The sequence below is a fragment of the Crinia signifera genome, chromosome 12, assembly GCF_055691185.1.
Source record: "Crinia signifera chromosome 12, ASM5569118v1, whole genome shotgun sequence".
In the NCBI taxonomy this organism is placed as follows: Eukaryota; Metazoa; Chordata; class Amphibia; order Anura; family Myobatrachidae; genus Crinia; species Crinia signifera.
In genome coordinates, this window is record NC_139228.1 from 57,656,978 (window position 1) to 57,682,757 (window position 25,780).

A 25,780-nucleotide genomic window follows, 5' to 3' on the forward strand; every position below is an offset into this window, starting at 1 on the left:
GACTCTTATGGTGTCATCATTATAACTATGGCAACATCAGAAATCTTGGTATTATGGTTACTGTCGCCCGCATTGGCTTTGTTTCTGCCATATATTTCCCCTGGCAACGGCTGTCTCTGATGCTACATCTTTAGCCAAGGGTGGATTTAGACTTTTCTTTTCGGGGAGGTTTTTTTTTAACAATTAATCTGGACTAATCACAGCACTACCTGGGGGTCTCAGAGCACCCAGGATCATCAGCAGACTCAATACATCAAGACTGCAGCAGACAGCAATCACCCTGATCCCCCCACACCTGGATCCGCCCCTGTACTTAGCTCCTGTTCCCATAGACACCAAACAACAAATCTATAAATTTTATGCCCACAAAACAATAAAACACAAAAGACCAATAACTTAAAGCATTCTTTTATGGACAGATGATTTTTATGCTGTGATCTCTGCCATCACCACTAGACCAAGACCGCATGTGAGCCGCACGACCAAAACTCACACCCAAACCCCGCAACTGTTGGCCGCTGCCAATAGAATGCTCAAGTGAGCATAGACCCTAATTCTAAGCCGTATGCTTCTTTGTGATCATGCCGCCCAAACCTCTATCTCCGGGAGACGGCGCCATATCAGTCATTGCCAGTCAGCGCGGGAGTTGCAACAGGATATGGCGAGCACTGTGCCCAGGCTTGACTGAACAGGGCTTGATACAAAGTATAGTCCACTCAGCGGTTGCAAAGGAAAGGAAGACGCGCCAGAATGGTTTGTAAGCACTAACCGCTAAGCAGATCACAATGTGCGCGCAGCTTGCGTAATCAAAAAATGTCAGTAACATCTATGTACATTCCAGCTTGCATATAACTCCACATCTGGAGCAATGATTGGATTCTGAAGAATCTCTTAAGTAGAACTCTACTTTAGCTTAGCTGGACCTTAATTCTAGATTTCTTTTTTTGTTCCTTAATCAAATGATCTACAGAACATAATAATTACACTTACACGTTAAGCGGGTCATTATAAATGTATCATTAGTAGATTTGATTTCCGCGTTGCCCACAATTACATTACGTTCTCTCTCCTACAGGCCCCTTGCTCAGAATACAGCCATCTATTTATATTTTAAAGAGCTTATTGAAACATATTTTTGGAACAAGCTTATGACTGTGAAACTTAATTTAATTCCGGTGTAAAAGCAGCTTGTGTCATTTATATCACACTATCCTATACACAGTAGTAGAAGGCTGCATCTCACCACTATGGGGGGAATTCAAGTGTTATGTTCTCTAGCGGCCACTAGATGGTGCCCAACTGAGAAATTCAAGTATTGCTCTATTTGGGCGCGCCCTGCCGCCGTGAGCTGCCGTTACTGTTATGTTGTGGCAACGTTTTGATGAGCTGGTAACTGGTACAATATAAGTGTCTTTGTGGCTGACTGGCAGTGTTGTTCCAGAATTTATATATGAGTAGAAGGGCCGGCATCAGGGGAATGGGCAGCATTTTATGGGCCGATGCCTGCTCGGGGTGAGCGACTGATGCCGGCGATTTCAGACGGTTATAAAAATCAGTTCTCACTGACTTTTATTATTGGTCGACAGTGAAAGAGGTCCACACATCAAAAACGTCAGTATTCATTAGGTTGACATGGTCAAAAAAGTTGACACAAGCAAAATGTTGACTTTTTTTGGGGGGTGTCTATGTCGACAGGTTGATATGAACAATGTATAAGTGTACCGGATCCGCTTACCATGCTTCAGGCACGGTGCCTCGCGTATTCTCCCACTGGGATGGTAAAGTGTGAACAAGTCGGTTTAAAATAAAAAAATCATCAAAAACTCATGTCGACCCTTTTTCAAAGGTCTATACCTTTTGACTGTCGACCTAATGACCACATCCCCACCTCTTATGCTGGGTACACATCTGGCCGACAGATCAACCATTCGGGCATCTTCCGACCTATCCGACGTCTGGTAAGTACAAACACACTTACCAATCGTCTGCCTTTGTGTTCATTCTAGCACCCGCCAACTTTGAAAACCCATGCAGTTCAACTTCCCTGCCTGGGGTGTTGCTGTCTGCTGTGGTGTTTCTAGCACAGGTCTGGTTTGCATATCAGTGCTGATATACAGACCACACTGTGCTAGAAGCACTACAGCAGACAGCGACACCCCAGCAGGGAACTGGAACTGCATGGGTTTTCAAACTTGGCGGGTGCTAGAATGAACACTATGCCGGATGCGTCAAATCTGATATCACAATTGGATGGGCATTTAAATGAATGATCTACCGCTCAGTGAGTACCCAGCTTTAGAGTGTAAGCTCCTTTGGCATTGCCAACTTTACGCCGTGTTTTTGTCAGTGCATGTAATTGGTTAGTACATTGGCATTATATTTCTCCTGCACAATGTAAGACAGCAAAGACAGCGAAAATTATCACAAAAAAAGTTTTTAAAAGAATTTTAATTTAGATTTTAAAATGAAGACGTACAGGTATCCTCCCCGTTCGCTTTTCAAAGGGAGGTTACTGGTAACACAAGGACCATAAGGGAGGTTACTGCTAACGCAATGACCATAAGGGAGGTTACTGCTAAAACAAGCACAATAAAGGTAGGTTACTCCTAACACAAAGACTATACAGGAGGTTACTGCTAACACAAGGACCATAAGGTAGGGTACTGCTAACACAAGGACCATAAGGTAGGGTACTGCTAACACAAGGACCACATGGTAGGCTACTTCTAACGCAAGGACCATAATGGAGGTTACTGCTAACGCAAGGACCATAAGGTGGGTTACTGCTAACACAAGGACCATAAGGTAGGGTACTCCTAACGCTTGGACCATAAGGTAGGTTACTGCTAACCCAGGGACCATAGGGAGGTTACTGCTAATGCAAGGACCATAAGGTAGGTTACTGCTAACACAAGGACCATACAGTAGGTTACTGCTGACGCAAGTACCATAAGATAGGTTACTACTAACACAAGGACCATAAGGTGGGTTACTGCTAACACAAGGACCATAAGGGAGGTTACTGCTAACACAATAAGGGAGGTTACTGCTAACACAAAAACTATAAGGGAGGTTACTGCTAACGCAAGGACCACAAGGGAGGTTACTGCTAACGAAAGGACCATTAGGTAGGTTACTGCTATTGCAAGGACCACAAGGTAGGCTACTGCTTACACAAGGACCATAAGGTAGGTTACTGCTAACGCAAGGACCATAAGGTAGGTTACTGCTAATGCAAGGACCATAATGGAGGTTACTGCTAACACAAAAACCACAAGGTAGGCTACTGCAAGCACAAGGACCATAAGGTAGGTTACAGCTAATGCAAGGACCATAAGGTAGGGTACTCCTAATGCTCTGACCATAAGGTAGGTTACTGCTAACGCAGGGACCATAAGGTGGGTTACTGCTAACACAAGGACCATAAGGTAGGGTACTCCTAACGCTCGGACCATAAGGTAGGTTACTGCTAACGCAGGGACCATAAGGGAGGTTACTGTTAACGCAAGGACCATACGGGAGGTTACTTCTAATGCAAGGACCATAAGGCTGGTTACTGCTAAGACAGGGATCATACAGTAGGTTACTCCTGACGCAAGTACCATAAGATAGGTTACTACTAACACAAGGACCATCAGGTGGGTTACTGCTAACACAAGCACCATAAGGGAGGTTACTGCCAACGCAAGGACCATAAGGGAGGTTACTGCTAACAAAAGGACCATAAGGGACGTTACTGCTAACACAAGGACCATAAGGTAGGTTACTGCTAACACAAGGACCATACGGTAGGTTACTGCTAACACAAGGACCATACGGTCGGTTACTACTAACTCAAGGACCATAAGGTAGGGTACTGCTAACACAAGGACAACAAGGTAGGCTACTGCTAATGCAAGGACCATAAGGTAGGTTACTGCTAACACAAGGACCATAAGGGAGGGTACTGCTAACACAAGGACCATAAGGGAGGTTACTGCTAACACAAGGACCACAAGGTAGGCTACTGCTAACGCAAGGACCATAAGGTAGGGTACTGCTAACGCAAGGACCATAAGGTAGGGTACTGCTAACACAAGGACCACAAGGTAGGCTACTGCTAACGCAAGGACCATAAGGTAGGTTACTGCTAACACAAGGACCATAAGGGAGGTTACTCCTAACACAAGGACCATAAGGTAGGGTACTGCTAACGCAAGGATCATAAGGTAGGGTACTGCTAACACAAGGACCACATGGTAGGCTACTTCTAACGCAAGGACCATAAGGTAGGTTACTGCTAACGCTCAGACCATAAGGGAGGTTACTGCTAACGCAAGGACCATAAGGGAGGTTACTGCTAACGCAAAGGACCATAAGGTGGGTTACTGCTAACACAAGGACCATAAGGTAGATTACTGCTAACGCTCGGACCATAAGGTAGGTTACTGCTAACGCTCAGACCATAAGGGAGGTTACTGCTAACGCAAGGACCATACGGGAGGTTACTGCTAATGCAAGGACCATAAGGTAGGTTACTGCTAAGACAGGGACCATACAGTAGGTTACTGCTGACGCAAGTACCATAAGATAGGTTACTACTAACACAAGGACCATAAGGTGGGTTACTGCTAACACAAGGACCATAAGGGAGGTTACTGCTAACGCAAGGACTATAAGGGAGGTTACTGCCAACATAAGGACCATAAGGGAGGTTACTGCTAACACGAGGACCATACGGTAGGTTACTGCTAACACAAGGACCATAAGGGAGGTTACTGCTAAGGCAAGGACCACAAGGTCGGTAACTACTAACAAAAGGACCATAAGGTAGGGTACTGCTAACACAAGGACAACAAGGTAGGCTACTGCTAATGCAAGGACCATAAGGTAGGTTGCTGCTAACACAAGGACCATAAGGGAGGGTACTGCTAACACAAGGACCATAAAGGGAGGTTACTGCTAACACAAGGACCATAAGGTAGGCTACTGCTAACGCAAGGACCATAAGGTAGGTTACTGCTAACACAAGGACCATAAGGGAGGTTACTCCTAACACAAGGACCATAAGGTAGGGTACTGCTAACGCAAGGACCATAAGGTAGGGTACTGCTAACACAAGGACCACATGGTAGGCTACTTCTAACGCAAGGCCCATAATGTAGGGTACTGCTAATGCAAGGACCATAATGGAGGTTACTACTAACGCAAAGGACCATAAGGTGGGTTACTGCTAAAACAAGGACCATAAGGTAGGGTACTCCTAACGCTCGGACCATAAGGTAGGTTACTGCTAACGCAGGGACCATAAGGGAGGTTACTGCTAACGCAAGGACCATACGGGAGGTTACTGCTAATGCAAGGACAATAAGGTAGGTCACTGCTACGACAGGGACCATACAGTAGGTTACTGCTGACGCAAGTACCATAAGATAGGTTACTACTAACACAAGGACCATAAGGTGGGTTACTGCTAACACAAGGACCACAAGGGAGGTTACTGCTAACACAAGGACCATAAGGTAGGTTACTGCTAACACAAGGACCATAAGGTAGGTTACTGCTAACACAAGGACCATAAGGGAGGTTACTGCTAATGCAAGGACCATAAGGTAGGTTACTGCTAACACAAGGGCCATAAGGGAGGGTACTGCTAATACAAGGACCATAAGGGAGGTTACTGCTAACGCAAGGACCATAATGTAGGGTACTGCTAACGAAAGGACCATAAGGGAGGTTACTGCTAACACAAGGACCATAAGGTAGGTTACTGCTAACGCAAGGACCATAAGGTAGGGTACTGCTAACGCAAGGACCATAAGGTAGGGTACTGCTAATGCAAGGACCATAATGGAGGTTACTGCTAACTCAAGGACCATAAGGTGGGCTACTGCAAGCACAAGGACCATAAGGTAGGTTACTGCTAACACAAAGACCACAAGGTAGGTTACAGCTAACGCAAGGACCACAATGTAGGTTAAAGTTAACGCAAGGACCACAAGGTAGGTTACTGCTAACGCAAGGACCATTAGGTAGGTTACTGCTAACGCAAGGACCACAAGGTAGGCTACTGCTAACGCAAGGACCATACGGGAGGTTACTGCTAATGCAAGGACCATAAGGTAGGTTACTGCTAATTTTTGTACAAAGGGAGGGGGATTGTCACAAGCGAAAATTATTGTATGATAAATAGATTTATTAAGTTTATGAAACCAACATGAGACCTGTTCCAGGAAAGATTCTATAAGGTACTGGGTTGGCGGTGCTCCCAAATGTGTTAAGCAATAAAGCTATGCAGAGAGATTGTTCAAAGATGAACAAAAAGGCAAAACAAAGTGGGTTTTTGGGGCACACTTGTAAGAATTAGATGAAAAGGTGAGAGTGTGTGAATTAAAATGTAACTTTTATTACACCTATTAAAAGGAAGGGGAGAGAGACAAAAGACAAAAACACGTCACTTGTATAATATATAATATACCTTAATAGGATGGGTATTTGGCACTGTAACTGCGGCGAAAATGATTAATGTACGGTATCCACCTCTACTATTAATGTAAATAATTCCTGAATAATTCTTATTGAGGCCCTATACGTTACTGGCCAAATAGTAAAACTGCAGCAGGGCATGCTGGGATGTGTAGTTCAACAACAGCTGGAGTGTAAAGGTTAGCCATCACTGACATAAGCGATCCAGCCAACATTATGCCTGTCGGTGGCGTTATGCCTGATTGACAGGCAGAGGTGTTTGCTGGGAGCCTGGTGTTTTCGGAAACAGGGGCAAGAGAACCCCTCAGCAGCATAGGGGTTATGATACAACAAATTTTATGAGTTTTAATATAAATACGGTTCATCCTTATGGTAAAATAATAATCTTAAATATACTGCGAGAACCTGCACATGAATTTTGCAGCATAATAAGCTAAGTAATCAATTTAATCCTTTTAATGAAATGCAGGCGACATACATAATCTGTGGCACGCGGTCTGGAATTGGTGCGCCTACTCACCGCTCAGGTTGATCGTGGCCAAGCTGACACACTTGCATTGGCCGTGCCCAGCCTGGTGGCCCGGCATTGCAATTGGATCAAATTATGTGCCCAGTGGCAGCATGAAAAATGGCGACTTAAAGCGTCCTTCGGTTTGATTCGGGCGTAGGACAGGAAGCAAAACGCATCCAGAAGGATCATCAGTAATAAAGGTCTGACAGGTCACAGCAGCAAATCCGTGCTCAGTAGGAATAAGGAAATCCCCCGGACAGGGGGGCGTGGGAACCAGGAAATGCCCATTGACAAGTAGCAAGTAATTAAGCCACTGAAAGACTCTTGGGGATATTTTGGACAGAAAGTCGTCCAATCAGGGCAGCAGTGACAGGAAAAGCCAAGAGGAGACCTACTAGACCATATATGTATCCAAATAGGCAGGCGCAGGACACTGAAACAGGAGCTGCCTGTACTAGATCAGCCCTAACCTCCCTATATCCAGCATCGTGTGTCACTTGTCAGTGTAGCATGGGGTGAGAGGTCCAGCGTGACACATATACATACACAGGAAATGTAACAGCAGACAACATCCATATGGATCATCCAGTCTGCCCTATAGTGTATCAGGGTTCAGGGTATCAGGGGTGTTTGGGTGCTACAGTTACACACAATGGGGGGATTTACTAAGATGCGTATTCTACTTCACATGTGATGTTGCTATGGGCAACCAATCAGAATCTACTTCTTATTTATTTAGCACCCTCTAGTAGATAGTAGACAGGATCTGATTGGTTGCCCATAGCAACATCACATGTGAAGTAGAATACACATCTTAGTAAATTCCCCCCAATGTGTCAGTAAGCCAGTGCTATGTAGGGAAGGCTGCTATAGATACACACAATGGACCTTATTCTGGTTGACTTGCAAGGCTGCAAAAGTTCGCAGCCTTGCGAGGCCACCAATCTCTGCCTGCATGCTGGGACTTGTGGTTCTCCAAGTCCCACCATGCGGGGGAGGCTTGCTGGGACTCATAGTTCCACAGTATTAAATAATAGTTTATACCTTTTTTTTCACACCAGATCATCAGCCCGGTGACCACAGCCCAGGGTCACCGGAGACAGCACCAGGCTTCAGCCTGGTCAGGTAAGTCCTGGAGGGGGGGGGGGGGCCTGGCCAGGCTGGTCGGTAGGTATGAATGCTTTGGCCGGGGGGGACTTGTATAAAAAGTCTACCCCTGGCTGTGGCATTACCCTGCTGGCTGGTTGGGCCTGGGGCTGGTTCTTAAAATACGAGGGACCCCTACTTATTTTGTCCCCCGTATTTTGGGAACCAGCCCCGGCCCTGGAGACTGGGGCTGGTTTAAAAAAATTGGGGAACCCCTATTTGCCGGGTTTCCTGATTTTTTATTACCGGCCCGGCTCTTTCAGCCTGGTGCTGGTTACGGCTGTAACCCCACGCCGTTTTTTTTAATTTATTTATTTTTTTCAATATATTTTTTACACTGAAGCCTGCACGGATCTGACTGATCCGTGCAGGCTAAAGCCAAATACGACAGGAAAATGAAGTGTATTTTCCTTACGTATTTGCCCAGGCATTTGCGGCTGTTTTACACCAATTAGCGGCCGTATTTTCAATACGGCTGCTTAGTAAATCAGGAATCACCATTCTTTTGAATGGTGATTCCTGTTGTATTCTATCGATGGTGTATTCATTCGTATTTGTAAATACAAATACGAATGTCCCATCAATACGAATATGAAAATTCGTATTTTTGGCATAGCAAATGGCAAAAATACGAATACGCCAATTTTTTTTTTGTATTTTCCTATGAAAATACGAGTTTTTTCTACGAATTCATCTTAGCAAATTTCCCTCTATGTGTCAGTAAGCCAGTCTTATACAGAATAGGCTTCTACAGTTACACACTATGGGGGGAATTTACTAAAGGAAATTTGTAAAAAAAATAGGTGTATTTGTATCCAGAAATATACTTATTTTTTACATTTACTATACCGAAAATATGGCAATTCGTAGTCGTATTCATGTGCTATCAATACGAATATGAATTGCCGTATTTTCGGGATTGTAAATGACAAAAATAAGTGTTTTTAATCATACAAATACACCTATTTTTTACAAATTTCCTTTAGTAAATTCCCCCCTATGTATCAGTAAGCCAGTGCTATACATTGCTTTAATGAAATTGATCACCATTTCCTTAACACCTAGCACCAGCCGGGTGCCGGACGGGGTCTCGACAGTCGGGATCCCGACAGGCATTCACCCGACGTCGGGATCCGACTGTCAAAACACCGACAGCCGGGTTCCCGACGGCGACCTGCTATTTTCCCTCGTGGGGGTCCACTACCCCCATATTGGGAGAATAGAATAGCTGGCGAGCACAGCGAGCCCGCAAGGGGCTTAGTTGAGCTAACCATGCTGTCTGGGTCCGGCCAGTCGGGATCCCGACGTCGGGCTAATGACTGTCGGGATCCCGACTGTCGGACCCCTGTACCACACCCGCACCAGCCCCGCCCTCTCCCCAATCTCTTAAGTGCGTCTGAATGTGCAAGGACCGAGATGCCCACTTTGAGCGTCCACAGACGGCTGCAATACCACCTTGTGCATCTGCAGTAATCACCATCGGTTGCACCATAAAAGATTGCACCAGCAATGGCACGTGTGAGTTCACACCCACTACAGCAACAAGCCAATAACACAGATCATCCCACATTGTCCCTTCCCAGTACAGAGTTCTGTGCATTTTTACCTCCGTCTTGTGAGTTCATGATATTGAGCGCGAACAGCATGGCGTTGGAGAAAGCCGTGGCCTCCTCCTTGCTTGCGAAGTTCAGGCCGTACACCTGCCGTGCATCCCTCCATTGGTGGAAGGTGGGCGTGGCCTGGTTGTATTTCAGACCTTTCACCAGTGAATAGTTTATGACTACCTGAAAAGAAGAAACGTGATATTTCACTATAAGGAACAGCTGTTGCCAACAGAAAGTAAAACCGCCTCAGCCAGTCACAGCTCCGCTCTGGGGCTTATGCAAGAGCTGTGTACTGTAACCCATAGCAACCGGATATAGATAGATAGTAGCAGTTTAGCGTAGGCACATTAATGAAGGCAATATTTAATTGGCTGCTGTACGTGACAGAACGTATTTTGCTTTTGTACCATGAATAAACACCATGGGGTAAATCTACTAAGATGGGAGTTCTATTGAAGCTAATAGCAACCAATCAGATTCTATCTATTTTCTTCTAGAAGGTGCTAAATAAATAAAAAGTATAATCTGATTGGTTGCTATAGGCATCAGCCCATCTGCAATAGAACTCCCATTTTGGTAAATGTACCCCTACTTGTGTACATGACGCTTCATAACATTGTTATATCGGGTACAAACGGGGTAATAAGACTTTAACACTTGCTATTAACACATTCAATGCGCCATTTCTAGATACACATGATATTAGTCTGGCACCACCACTGACCATTGTACCCAATGCGTCCCCAGGCTCTGCCTGAACATACTATTATTATGTAGCACTTACATATTACGCAGCGTTTTATAAAGAGCAATTCATCAATCACATCACAAATGCAGTCGTAGTTAGATTAACAGGAAGCCGGTGTTTAGGGGAGGAAGCATGGCGTGTTCTGGGTGTGTGTGTGTGAAAACTAAGGCGATCCCAGGCTTCTTTCTGATAAGAAAACAGTTTGCTTATTCGGTTTTTGTGAATGGATCTGAAAAATTAGCAATTTTGCAAGGGGTGGTTACTCTTTGTCTGGGCGGGGGATCCTTTTGATGGGTGTCGGACGGGTTCCCGACAGTCAGGATCCCGACAGTCGTTTACCTGACGTCGGGATCCCGACTGTCAAAACGCCGACAGCCGGGTGCCCGACGGCCACCCGCTATTTTCCCTCGTGGTGGTCCACGACCCCCATAGAGGGAGAATAGAATAGGTGGCAAGCACAGCGAGCCCGCATGGGGCTTTTTTTGCGCTCGCTATGCTGTCTGACTCCGGCCAGATCCCAACTGTCGGACTCCCGTACCACACCCCCTTTTGATTGCAGCAAACTGCTTCTTCTCTACTACTTGAGAAATATAGGATGGGGAGAATACTGACCAGACCACACGGCTTGGTGGGACCAGAGACATGAATGAGGCATTGCATGGCAAGCACCTACAGACACGTATAACACTGCTGCTGTCTCGTGCATCTTCACGAGACAGCAGAAACGTGAACAGGCCGCGGGCACAGCATGAACAGGCCGCGGGCACAGCATGAACAGGCCGCGGGCACAGCATGAACAGGCCACGGGCACACTTACTTGTTGATCCTGAAGTTTAACTCCGACTACCCTGAAGGTGTTGTTGGCAGTGTTGTGGTATATGTTGATCCGGCTGAACCCCTGCTGCCCGGGTTTGATTGGCACCCATTTCTTGCTGGTGTCATCGTAGATCATGACGGAAGCCCGCGCCTGGCAGATACTCTGTTCGCTGGAATCAGAAGAGAGAAAAGGGTTAGGCGGTGCTTTAACATGACAGCGAGGCGCATCCAGACCTGCATCCTGACAGGTCTTACACTGGGGGGCACAGCACTAAAAAACTCTGATCATGTGCGGAATCTTGGTGTTGTCCTGGATAGTGGCCTGACACTTAAACATCAGGTGTCAGCCACAATCATATCCTCATTCTATCATCTAAGGAATATAGCCAGAATCAAGGACTTAATTCCCCCAGAAGACCTGCCTAAAGTCATACATGCATTTCTATCATCACGCCTAGACTACTGCAATGCTCTCTACCTGGGTCTCCCAGCAAAAGAATTGCACCGCTTGCAGATGGTACAAAATACAGCCGCCAGACTATTAACTAACCAGCCCCGCACCTGCCACATAACTCCCATTCTCTACACCCTTCACTGGCTACCTGTAAAATGGCGAATTGTTTTCAAGATTGGCTTACTCACTTTCAAGGCCCTACATGACCAGGGCCCAAGGTACCTGCAGCAGCTGCTGATTCCTTACTGTCCTACTCGATTGCTACGATCCGTTGAAGAAGGACTACTAACAGTACCTAGAATTTCCCTGAATTCATCTGGGGGTCGTTCTTTCAACTTTGTTGCTCCAACTCTATGGAACTCTCTTCCTCGCAGATCAGCCCCCACTGCAGAATCCTTTAAAAATAGTCTAAAGACTTATCTATTTACTCAAGCATTTCACTGATATCTACTGTTAAGCTTGTTGTGTATTTTGAACTCTAAAGACAATGGTGAAGCACTGAGTCCTATTGGGAGAAAAGTGCTATATAAATATCATTATTATTATTATCCAGATCTGAGCGAAAGTTAGCAGATGATGTCCTTATTCTCAGTAATACTTCTCTTATTCTGTAGCTGGACATAACCTGCATCATCTGCCACTAGTCCGCCTGCATGCTCTGTACCACTAGTCTGCCTGCATGCACTGTGCCACTAGTCTGTCTGCATGTGCTGTGCCACTAGTCTGCCTGAAAGTACACGCCACTAGTCTGTATGCATGCACTGTGCCACAAATTTTCCTGCATGCGCTGTGCCACTAGTCTGCCTGCATGCGCTGTGCCACTAGTCTGCCTGCATGCGCTGTGCCACTAGTCTGCCTGCATGCGCTGTGCCACTAGTCTGCCTGCATGCGCTGTGCCACTAGTCTGCCTGCATGCGCTGTGCCACTAGTCTGCCTGCATGCTCTGAGCCACTAGTCTGCCTGCAAGTCATTTTATACATTATTTGTAATTATTTTGTATAAGTGTGTGTACATTGAACCATCAGAAAACAACAGTGTCACTGTCTAAGTCATGTTTAAAAAAACGTATTTTGGGATTCTGGATATGGGAGACTCGGCGATGTCACAGAATTAGTTTGCTGCTACAGATTGGTCATTAGGCATTGACTAGTAGTCGGCGCCCTCTACTGTCTCACATGAGAATGCACTATTCATAGCAATCAGCAACTTCATTATTTAAGGAATTTTAAATATATTTGTATGTCTTCCGCAGAGGCGCTTTAATGTACAGTGATAACATTCACATTAACTCATTCAGCAGATGTGTATGAATGTAACACTATTGTAAAAACACTATCTGCATGTCTCTTACATATGCATCAGTCTGATCACAGACACAGAACACGTTTCATACATTTCACTGGAATCCAGATGAAGCTGGAAGAAAAGGTGTCAGAGGACTCAGCTGGATGCTGTCTGCTGATGTGTCATATAGGGAGATTTATCACATTTTGCAGAGAGAGAGAGAGAGAGAGAGAGAGAGAGAGAGAGAGAGAAAGTGTATAGTCTGGGGCTTATTCAGGTGCGCATGGAGTTGCTATCACTTCCCTGGGAGCAGCAGTAATATCACTGGGCTGTAATGCAGCAGGAGGCGTCTACTACAAGTGGCAATTCGACTGTGTCCTAGGAGGAGGGGTCGAATCTTTCTCCCACTACTGGGAGGCAACAGAACCTATTGTGCCCTGCAAGGAACCGGTTGCAGTAGCCAGGAAATCTCCATCCTACCATGGAGTTCTGTGACCTCTTCCCACACTTAAATGGTGGCAACACATTATTGTCAGTCAATTATATCCTTTATCAGGGGTTGCCATTCAGGGGCAGATATAATAAGCCTGCTGAAGTGATAAAGTTGTGATAAAGTGGCCGATGGTAACTGACAATTTTCAAAACGAGATGAGATTGTGTGGTTAAAAAAAATGGGGCGCAGAATGTTGCTGAAAGTCTTGATAATACTTATCTTATTCACGTTGTTCCCACTACTGAGACGACTTTCTGTCAACTTCCATATAAATAAAATTATAATAATAATAATAATAATAATATTTGTTGTATGCATATGGTGGAGACAAAGAATAGAATTTGGATTTTAGTATATCATCTCATTCACATGTAGAATGGGTGATGGATAAGCCCTCATGATGTGCAGGCAAGAAGGCATACCTGACTTACACATAAATTAAGTACTTATAAAGGTATCTTTTGGGGTGGCAAAGTGGGCGCTGGGGCCTTGATAAAGAGAAGCAGCTACAAACACGTCTGCAGGAAGGACCCCCCCCCCCTTTTTTTTTTTTTCTTGTTTGAAGGTGTCTTTGTGGTGACGGGTGTGAGAGAAGGTATAAACAAAAAGTATCACCATCTGTGCCTACAGGTTTAGCACAATTTTGTTTTGGACCCCAACTCTAACCTCCCTCATTGCCCGGCAGACAGAACTTTTAAAATTTTCTTTATTGATTTTACTTTGTATAAGTAAATAAAATCCTCTTTTTTTATGCAAAAACAAGGAGTGGATTATAATTTTATGAAAAATTACCTTCGCCACCAGGCAAAAGATACCTTTTGAGGAGTGTCAACACGAGAACCACCGTGAGTACGGGTACGCACCCGCTTTGCCACCCTAAAAGATACCTTTATAAGTGTCAAGCACTTCATTTATGTCTAAGTCAGGTATGCCTTCTTGCCTGCACATCATGAGGGCTTAACCATCACCCGTTCTACATGTGAATGAGATGATATACTAGAATCCAAATTTTATTCTATGTCTCCACCATATGAATACAACAAATACGGAAGGTGAAAGAAAGACGTCACGGCAGTGGGAACAACACAAATAAGATAAGTATTATCAAGACTTTCAGCAGCATTCAGCACCCTATTTTTCTTAACCACACCCCCTCATCTAGTATTTTCAACAGGGTCAATTGGGATTGACCCAAGGTTTTTGAAAGTAATGGGCCCCATACATCAGCAATCACAATTTATGGATTTTCAGATATTGGGATATTTTGGCCAGATAAATGGATTTTCAGATCTATCTGACTTTGCCCACACATTACAGTTTTTTTCAGTGATCGGCAGATTTTTCCATCTAAAGATTGCATCTTCATATCTGGAAATTGCCCCAATCGATTGTCATTTCAGCTGTTCATAATGTAAATAGATGAAGAAAACGAATTGGGAATGCCCACACATCTAAAAAAGATCTGCAGATAATACCAGATTATTAAACATGTTTAAAAACCTGATTAAGCAATCGATTGGCGATTGTGATTGGGATTGCCAAAAGGGGGAGCCCACACATCTAAAATTAATTGTGGCAATCATCTCCATATCTGAAAATTGTCACAATTAATTGCTGATGTATGGGGCCCTTAAGGCAGCAAAATCTCAGGAGCGCCCCAAATTTCACACATCAGTTTTCAAAACTAGCCTGCAGCTTTGACAGTTAGGGGCTGTTTAGCTGCTGAGTTATAACCTTCGACTTTACCCCAACTTTATCACTTCGCCAGGCATAAAACACTTGCCCCCTGTTCCTAAATTTCTTGTCTTGTTCTAGGACATAAAGGAGAATCCTTGATAGTCACCGTTATATACAATTCCATGTGCCAGGGGTTGCACCCCATTTTGTTAGGAGTACCATGATAGCACCCTCACTAATTTATACAGTTGAGTATGATAATCTCCTCTCTCTTTTTGGATATAACTAAATAGCTGGTAATTTACTAGATGGAAAGACAGCGGCTTTTTCGTTCTATCACATCCTGTGAGAGCCTGTATATGCTGACACATAAGACGACGGCCTCTGAGTCACTGGTGACATCTTACAAAGATTACATGTTTCTGTTCCTGTCAGATTCTGCTCCTGCGGCTGACAGATCCTATGTTTGTTTTTACTTCTTCTTTCCCATTTAAGCCTCATTTTGTGAGGTAACGCGCTGCCCACTTTCCTTCCACTCGCTGTGCCATGGGCCGGTGCCAGGGGACAAATATAGGTAACCCACTCCCAGCCAGACCACAGGCTCCAGTCTATTTCCAGGAGCTGTGCTAGACTTTGTCTGGTTCCAGAGATGCTCTGACAGACGTGGTCAATTCATTCATTGGTCCGTCCATGTACTGATCTGCAGACACTGGGGCCTGTTTACTAATGTGGTGCAAAGGGCAGTGCTGTACTGTAACCCATAGCGACCGGCAGATGAAAGCTTTGGTCTGATTGGCGGAGGTGGTTTGCATTATTACACATACACCTTCTCTTTACTAGTATTATTTCCGGGGGATATTATAGGATGAGTTGCAGTGGAGGAGGGATATTATATGATGAGTTGCAGTGGAGGGGGGGATATTATGGGGGAAATTTACTAAAGGAAATTTGTAAAAAATTAGGTGTATTTGTATCCAGAAATACACTTATTTTTGACATTTACTATACCGAAAATACGGCAATTCGTAGTCGTATTGATGTTCTATCAATACGAATACGAATTGCCGTATTTTCGGGATAGTAAATGTCAAAAATAAGTGTATTTCTGGATACAAATACACCTATTTTTTACAAATTTCCTTTAGTAAATTTCCCCCTATATGTTAAGTTTTAGTGGAGGGGGCATATTGTATGACGAGTTGCAGTGGAGGGGGTATTATATAACGAGTTGTAGTGGAGGGGGAATATTATATGATGAGTTGTAGTGGAGAGGCGGATATTATGTATGATGAGTTGTAGTGAAGAGGCGGATATTATATATGATGAGTTGTAGTGGAGAGGGGGATATTATATGATGAGTTGTATTGGAGAGGGGGATATTATATGATGAGTTGTAGTAGAGGGGGACATTATATGATGAATTGTATTGGAGAGGGGGATATTATATATGATGAGTTGTAGTGGAGAGGGATATTATATGTTGAGTTGTAGTGGAGAGGGGGATATTATATGAAGAGTTGTAATGGAGAGGGGGATATTATATGACTAGTTCTAGTGAATGGGGATATTATATGATGATTTGCAGTGGAGGGGGGTTATTATATGATGAGTTGTAGTGGAGAGGGGGATATTATATGATGAGTTGTAGTGGAGAGGGGCATAATATATGATGAGTTGTAGTGGAGAGGGGGATATTATATGATGAGTTTTAGTAGAGGGGGAACATTATATGATGGGTTATAGTGGAGAGGGGGATATTATATGAGGAGTTGTATTGAAGAGGGGGATAGTGTATGATGAGTTGTAGTAGAGGGGGAATATTATATGTTGAGTTGTAGTGGAGGGGGATAATATATGATGAGTTGTAGTGGAGAGGGGGATTATTATATGATGAGTTGTATTGGAGAGGGGGATATTATATGATGAGTTGTAGTAGAGGGGGGACATTATATGATGAGTTGTATTGGAGAGGGGAATATTATATGATGAGTTGTAGTGGAGAGGGGGATATTATATGATGAGTTGTAGTGGAGAGGAGGATATTATATGATGAGTTGTAGTGGGGGGGAATATTATATGATGCGTTGTAGTGGGGAGGGTTATATTATATGACCAGTTGTAGTGGAGGGGGTATTATATGACAAGTTGTAGTGGAGAGGGGGATATTATATGATGAGTTGTAGTGGAGAGGAGGATATTATATGATTAGTTGTAGTAGAGGGGGGACATCATATGATGTGATGTATTGGAGAGGGGGATATTATATAATGAGTTGTAGTGGAGGGGAATATTATATGACAAGTTGTAGTGGAGAGGGGGATATTATATGATGAGTTGTAGTGGAGAGGGGGATATTAAATGATGAGTTGTAGTGGAGGGGGATATTAAATGATGAGTTGTAGTGGGGAGGGGAATATTATATGACCAGTTGTAGTGGAGGGGGTATTATATGAAAAGTTGTAGTGGAGAGGGGGTACTGTATGATGAGTTGCAGTGGAGAAGGGTTATTATATGATGAGTTGCAGTGGAGAGAGGGATATTAGGATAGGCAGCAAAAGAACGCTGCTTACACCCAAAGGGTGTAACCATAAAAAACAGGTAATGAAAGTCAGCAGGGAAAGAGGAAATAGCCCCATATGACTAAACCTATTATAGACAGTATTCTGTAGCAGACGTGAGAGACATGATAATATATGTATAACTGAGTGTGCCTAGTTGTGTACTATTGCTATACAATAGCTCTGATAACAGAATGCACAGTGCAGGCAGCCGCCGGGGAAATGTCAGGACCTGCGCTGCCAATTCAGAAAAAGATACCGAATTGCTTTAACTTGGCGCAAGCAGAAAGGACCATTATTAACTCACAAAGAAATGTAAAAGACTTGTGGTACATTATAACAGATGTTACAGCTGGCAGCGGGCTGAAGAATGCCAGCAAAATCAATGTTTCCCATGGATAATTAATTAGACGGAGAAACAAATACATAACACTTCTGCAATTATGCAGTGCACTTTCTGCGATTATTGATTTGTTGTTTATATGACCTATATAGTATATAGTCATCCCTTCCCCAAGTATCTCGGACCTCTCTAATTAGGGAAATAAGATACTGGCAACAAGGGGAAGACTCGTGCATGGCTAGAAGTATGCGGAGACCTCTTCTACTTAAGGTTTGGATATTTTGTCCTCCCCTATTGCTAGGAGGGGTATAGAAGACCAACAGCGGGATCCCACCAATCAGAAGACCAAGAGTGCGATCCCAATGGTCAGAAGACCAATAGTGGGACCCCAATGGTCAGAAGACCAACAGCGGGATCTCAATGGTCAGAAGATCAAGAGTGGGATCCCAATGGTCAGAAGACCAACAGCAGGATGCCAATGGTCAGGAGACCAACAGCGGGATCCCAACGGTCAAAAAACCAACAGTTGGATCCCAATGGTTAGTAGATCAACAGTGGGATCCCAATGGTCACTAAACCAACAGTCAGAAGACCAACAGCAGGATCCCAACAGTATGAAGACCAACAGTGGGATCCTGACAGCCAGAAGACCAAGAGTGGAAACATTACAGTCAGTCAGAAGGATCAGTAGACCAACAGCGGGATCCCAACGGTCAGAGGACCAACAGCGGGATCCCAACGGTCAGAGGACCAACAGCGGGATCTCAATGGTCAGCAGACCAAGAGTGGGATCCTGACAGTCAGAAGACCAACAGCGGGACCCCAATGGTTGTGGTGTAAATCACACATCAAGGTTCTCTGGAGCCGCAGCTCGCAATTCACCGCCTGGCAGCCTGATGATGAATCTAGGCTATGAAAGATGCCAGGAGAATGCTTCTTTCCTGAAGACACACAGCCAAGTGCAAAGTTTGGTGCACGAGGTTGGGGCTGGTTTTCCAGGTCCCTTCATTCTAGCAAAGGAAAATAATGCTATAATGACATTGTAGAGAACGTCATTATACAGTTTGTAGGAAGTTTGGAGAGAACCTGACTGGGCTACCAGAGCCCTGACCTCAGGTCTATCCAATGCCTTAGGGATGAAATGGAATTCTCAACTTGGAGGCATTTGCCGATCGGCGGACTATGATGATCGACGATTTCTTGGGGGTCAGCAAAATCCATCAGACACCGATTACTATACTTCACCAATTACTATACATTTGGGTTGTCAAATCCAGATTGTCCAGCATGTTGGAATTTGTCAGCCAATAGGGATGAGAGGGGCGAGTCAGCCCAGACTAACTTTTTCCAACTCACTTGATCAATGATGGTTGAAAATCTCCAGCTCACAAGTAGATCATGGACAGTTCACTTCTCTTTCCACTAGATAGCAGCAAGAGTTTGCAGGAATCCTCTCTAAGCCACCAACTGGGAATCTTAATTCAAGAAAACAGCAAGTGGATCCAGAAGTTTCTGCATAGACGACGAAAAGTATTGAAACTATATCTTGCCGTGCCGCATAAAGGTATGTAATAAACAAGCATGACGCTTCTATAAATGGATGTAAAATCCATCTATATGTCTGCAGAGAACATGTTATCTCTAGAATTCTGCGGTGACCTAAATTAACGCTACCTGCGAGGCTAGCGGTCTATAGTATCACCATGCCATACTAGGAAAAGGGATGTGGTCTCACCCAAAATGGGAGCGGTATGGGAGCAATGGGGGAGTGGTTACGGCAGCCTTGGTTGGTTTCGGGTGGAGCAAGGCTGGGCACAATATACCTCGAACTTCCAAATGGTGCACTGCCATCTGTGGTATGGTGGTGCCAGCCATATCGGGAGTCATTCAAGCTCACCAGAGACCGAACACATAAATCTCATATCTCCAGGTCATATCCTCGCAGAGGACCGATCTTCCCGAGAGAGATTTCCGAGAGAGATGACCTTTGTGACATTCTTCATGCTTCATGTATACAACATTAATAAATGCCGTTATGATTGCGAAGAGTGTCGGAAATCATCCATAATGATATAAAAGACGTGGATTAATGGGTTGATAGTGTCTAGGTCAGGTGTGGCCAAACTGTGGCCCTCCAGCTGTTGTTAAACTACACATCCCAGCATGTCTTGTTTTAGCATACCCTAATAGAAAAACTGTGGCAAGGCATGATGGGACTTGTAGTTTCACAACAGCTGGAGGGCCATAGTTTGGCCATGCCTGGTCTAAGTCGACATGGGAAAAAGCTTGACATAATCAACATGCCATTATGGAAAAGGTCGACACATTAAAAGGTTTTTCACATTTTTTGTAAATTTACAAGATGGGATGTCAATTTCACATGGGATGTTGCTATGGGCAACCAATCAGAATATACTTATTTATTCTGCACCTTCTGGAACAGGCATGTCCAAACCATGGCCCTCCGGCTGTTGTGAAACTACAAGTCCCATCATGCTTGCCACAGTTTTGCTGTTAGGGAATGCCAAAACTATAGCAATGCATGCTGGGATGTGTAGTTAAACAACAGCTGGAGGGCCATCGTTTGGACATGCCTGTTCGAGAAGATAATCGATAAATTCTGATTGGTTGCCCATAGCAACATCCCATCTGAAATAAATCTGCCATGTAAGGAAATTTTCCCCAATGTCGACATCTGTTGGCATGGACCCCCAATTAGTGTAATGCATACATTCACCTGCTTCATCATACTGTTCCCAATCACAGTCCACATGGACTGTAATCCATGAAAGAAAGAAATCGTGAAAAATCATGTTGACATTTTAATGTGTCGATCATTGCTATTCTTCATTCACCCATCCCCCCCTCACCGCCTTTAAGTCCTCCACTTGCCTTTAATGGGATCTGGAACTCTGTGACACATCTGTGCATTGTACCGTAGGCTGGTTTATGTCCGCTAGATTGCGTTTTGGATTTTAATAGTGCGCCAGGAAGAAGCAACCCGATCCGCAGAAATCCCGAGATGCCACAATTACTTATTGGAGGAAAACTTGCATGGCAGCATTACCGGGTGTTTCAGATATAGCAGTGCCTTATTCTGGGCCTTTCGCACAGACCAGAATATTCGCAGTGGCTCCTATGGTGTGTGTATGCGCATTTCTGCAAATGTGCATACGCTGGGTGCATGCGACCACGTCAAACAGGGTGTACGCTGTGCGCAAGCACCCAAGTGTGTGGGCGAGAGGCGTGTAGGGGTGGCGGCCCTGGCCATTTGCATATGGGAATGCCCAGCGTTTCATGGGCGTTCCCATGAGAACTCTGGGTGTTTTCATGCAAATGCCCCAATGACGCGGATGCGGGGGGGCAGCCAGCTGTCAGCTCCCCACCCACTTCCTCCCAACCATCAACATATACATAAGTGACTTCAGAGTCACTTTTATATGCGTGCACTTTCGCCATCATTCGATGGTCGCCGACCATCGAATGATGTGGGTGGATCCCACCACTAGGCTGCGAATGGAGGTTACTGTTACTAACATTCATTCGCAGGCCCTGTGAGGGAATCACCCTTGCGAATGGGTGGTGGCCAGGTTTGAGGTTTGGTGGACTTGCAAGGCTGCGAATTCACAGCCTTGTGAGTCAACCTGAATAACCCCCCAACTGCACAGACAGCAGCAAATGGTTTTGTAATACAGGAAGATACAGTAGAGGAGAATGTCAGATACAGGTAACGTTTATATATAGACCCCATGGAAAACTGGTCCCAATTCTCTCTCTCCTGCGCCAAGGAAAATCCTTCAGCACATTGGCATGAAAGGGAACGGTTCCATGCATAGATCTGCATAAACTCCTCACATAGGCCCTTGTTCAGCATGGTTGTGGCAGGCTGCGCGGGGGCTCCCACCAGCGTAGTGCACACACTGGGGCTTTCCCACAATGCAAACGCTAAAGTTTTGCAAGCAATTTGCTACACAGCGAAGCTCTTGCACAATACTGGCAGCCCCCCAGTTTATTTATTTATTAACAGTTTCTTATATAGCGCATACATATTCCGCAGCGTTTGTTGGTTGCGCAGCCTAGCTGTGAAGCTGGCTACTGTATGGGTCACAGCAGCTGAGTCTGATGTCACACAGCCACAGCACCCCCCCCCCCCCCCCCCATACACGGACGATCCCCGCCCCATTGCGCCAACAATGACTGTCTACCCTAATGCCTGGTACACACCAGAAAGATCCTGATCGTTAGCAGATTATGCAATGGGCACACGATCTGCATTCAATCCAATCCCAATCCGATCTGGATCTGTATCCAGTTGAATGGATCTTTTACAGATCCTACCTGCAGCAGGTAGGATCTGTAAAATGATCAAATGACCAGCGGGGATGCGCATCAGATCTGAGTCGGATCGTATCTAAACATACAAAAAACTGCCCAATTTACCTACAATCAACATACAATCGTTCGGAATTGGATTGAAATTGGGGGAATGGAGGCCAAATCTTTCAGGTGTGTACCCTACATAAGATCCATACCCATATGAGATAACCCTCCCTGACCTCTGCCCAACCCCTGTTCTGCCACTTTAGGCATCATATTGATCAGTGCGCCCGAGTCTACATAGCCGTATCGTTAGCTGGCCACGTTCACACAGCGCAAATGTGACATTCATACGTAGTCACACACCACTGATTAATGCACAAGTGTGCCAGGTAGCTAACTAGCAGTATATACAAAAGAAAGACACAATAGTGAAGAACAAATAATCAACCACACAAAAATAAATCAATCAATCAGCTATATTCAGTCACACTTCCAATGTATGTTATATATACACTTCAACCTGAATCCACACTGTATATATCTGTGTTTACGTTGTAACCTATTATAGAGTGAGTGTGACATTTATATTGTAATTGGCTTACCTGGATGCCATGGGTGGCATTATGAGCCTGATACCGGTGTACGCTCCCTGCCTGCTCCCCGCTCAGTGTGCATTATGGTTACTCTACTGTCAGACGCTGAGTATACAGATGGCGGCACGTATGCAGCAGGAGTGTGACTTACACAGGAACAGGATGTTCTACCACAGCACTCACAGCAGGAAATTCTTATCGGTGGTAATAACCAAAACACCTCGCTGGTGTCACACATGTGCGATATTCTAACTGCCTGGACTAAGGACCCTTTACTCAGCAGGTATTCTTATACTGTTGTACTACAGTACCCAACATGCTGGCACCTGGGACCTTATAGCAATGGCACACTGACACTTGGGGTCCCAGAACAATGACACACTGACACCTGGGGTCCCAGTACAATGATACACTGACACCTGGGGAACCAGAACAATGATACACTGACACATGGGGTCCCAGTACAATGATACACTGACACCTGGGGTCCCAGTACAATGATACACTGACACCTGGGGTCCCAGTACAATGATACACTAACACCTGGGGTCCCAGTACAATGATACACTGACACATGGGGTCCCAGGAAATTGACACACTGACACTTGGGGTCCTAGAACAATGATACACTGACACCTGGGGTTCCAGTACAATGACACACTGACACCTGGGGTTCCAGTACAATGATACACTGACACCTGGGGTCCTAGAACAATGACACACTAACACCTGGGGAACCAGTACAATGACACACTGACACCTGGGGTCCCAGAACAATGACACACTGACACTTGGGGTGCTAGAAGAATTACAAGGGCGAAGGCCAGTACATCCTACATCTGAATCAGACCCATATTGGGCAAGCTATATCAGGACAGGTAAAAGGGAACCCATACCAATGTCTAACAGGAAACATTGTGAAGAAGAATATAATTTCCCAAGACGGAATGCCAAATGCAGGCCGTGCCAGGGAGAACAGCTGGCACCTCACGCGTTTCTAGTTCCTGTAATTAAAAGCTAATTACATGAGAAAGGAAGCACTTGTCGCTGATATACCAGCTATCTTGGGCTGGCATACACATCACTTAGAAGCAGATTTCCTGATGGACGGATGGATCCCCAACGTGGCCCAGACAATTGGATGTCAAAGTTCTACTACTGATGCCGCATAATCCAATGGGATAGTTACAGCCCACCCCGATAACCAGCTGCTAAAGTGGTCTTCTCACAGGGCAATAGTGAATGGGGTCCGTGATCATCTTAGAGAGGCAAAGGACCCAGCTGGGGGCTAGAAATCATGTCTGCACCATAGCTCTACAGAAATCAGGTGCCCCTGCATTGGATTCCATCACATCAACTGGTTACATAGGGCGACCAGCAGAGGGCGCCACTCATTGAAACTTGCAGAACCCTTTGGAATTGGGCCCCCTGGCAAGGGGTGCAGAGGAAAGTGCCTGGCTATGGTGTTACAGCTGCAGCTAGAACTACTTCTGTTTTTTTACTTTTCCCATCATGTTCTGGGTCCTATACCTGGAGGGGGAATATAAATCGAGGGTACAATCCTGCTGAACTGAAAGAAAATAACCTACACTAATGTAAATTACAGATAAAATAAAAAATACTGTGAGGGCATCTAGCAACTTCTGCCCTCACCTAACGTCACATCCTGGCCAAGAAACAGAAGTGGGTCTAGACACAATCATGAGGTTACCCAGGGAAATGGGTTGCAGTTAGAATGAAAGTAGCATTTTACACATCAGCTCATTTGCTTCATAGCTCACAAGCGCTGTCCTGCGGGCGGTCATTATTCTGTAGGCCAGCACCTATTAATAGTCCCAGATAAGGTGTACAAATGTGCCAGACATGTGATACGCGGCATCCCTTATACATGATACTCTCACGTCTATTTTAGTGACTCCGCGGGACCAAGATTTGGTGCTTTTAATTACGGGTCCAGAAGCAGATTACAGTTGGTAACGCTGGCTGGCATGTGCACTAGCACAGCTGAGAGGGGCATTACACACAGGTGCTGGAAGCAAGTACATTTATCATGACCATTAATTCCAGTATATACCCTCACATATACAGAAAAAGAAATATACTGTATATACATACTTCCCAACTTTGAAGCATCTGCAGGCGGGACATAGCTGTTGCGCGCCTATTTTCCTATACTCGCGGCTCCCCCGCAAGGCCACGCCCCCTTTTTGATGCTATGGGGGCATGACCCAGAGGCTCTGTGAGCCTCTAGCCATGCCCCCAGCCCCCTGGCTGCGGGAATAGACGCTGTGCGCATGCGCACATCGTTTATTCCCCGCTGCTTAGCAGCCGACAGGGGGGACTCCCAACAGCCCCCCTCACCGCGGGACACTGCCGGCCGCGGGTGGGACAGCGGGACAGGCCCTGATAATCGGGACTGTCCCGCTAAAATAGGGACTGTTGGGAGGTATGTATATACAGTATATAACACCATAGTTGCCTACCCTCCTGCATTCTCCAGGAGACTCCCTGAAATAACAGCAATCTCCCTCTCTCCCTCAATAGTGTAGCAATCTACCTCATTTCACCTAGCCCACATTACACTCTTACATTTTGGGGGGGAAAAGGAATGAGAGACAGATACATTTACATTGAATCATCAGCACCATTTCCCAGCACTTGACCAAGTATAGTAGCTCTTACTAACTGCTCTGGGGCTCATCTACATTTGTATATAAATCATTTTAAATGATTCCTCTCAGATGTAGCAGTACACACCCACGCTTCTA

The 25,780-nt window shown here is 45.1% G+C and overlaps 1 protein-coding gene across 12 annotated transcripts in view; it reads right to left on the minus strand.

The window, feature by feature from the left end:
• Positions 1–25,780, minus strand: part of EVL (Enah/Vasp-like) — an 89,366-nt gene that overhangs the window by 30,687 nt on the left and 32,899 nt on the right. For 11 of the 12 annotated variants that reach the window (XM_083166556.1, XM_083166555.1, XM_083166552.1 and 8 more), the window contains exons 2-3: positions 11,292–11,460; positions 9,729–9,906 (exon numbers count right to left, since the gene is read on the minus strand). In XM_083166556.1, coding sequence (XP_083022682.1) covers positions 9,729–9,906; positions 11,292–11,460 — 347 coding nt within the window. Of the gene's footprint in view, positions 1–9,728; positions 9,907–11,291; positions 11,461–23,021; positions 23,095–25,780 lie in introns of those variants that run through there. The other variant, XM_083166554.1, reaches the window with a different exon arrangement.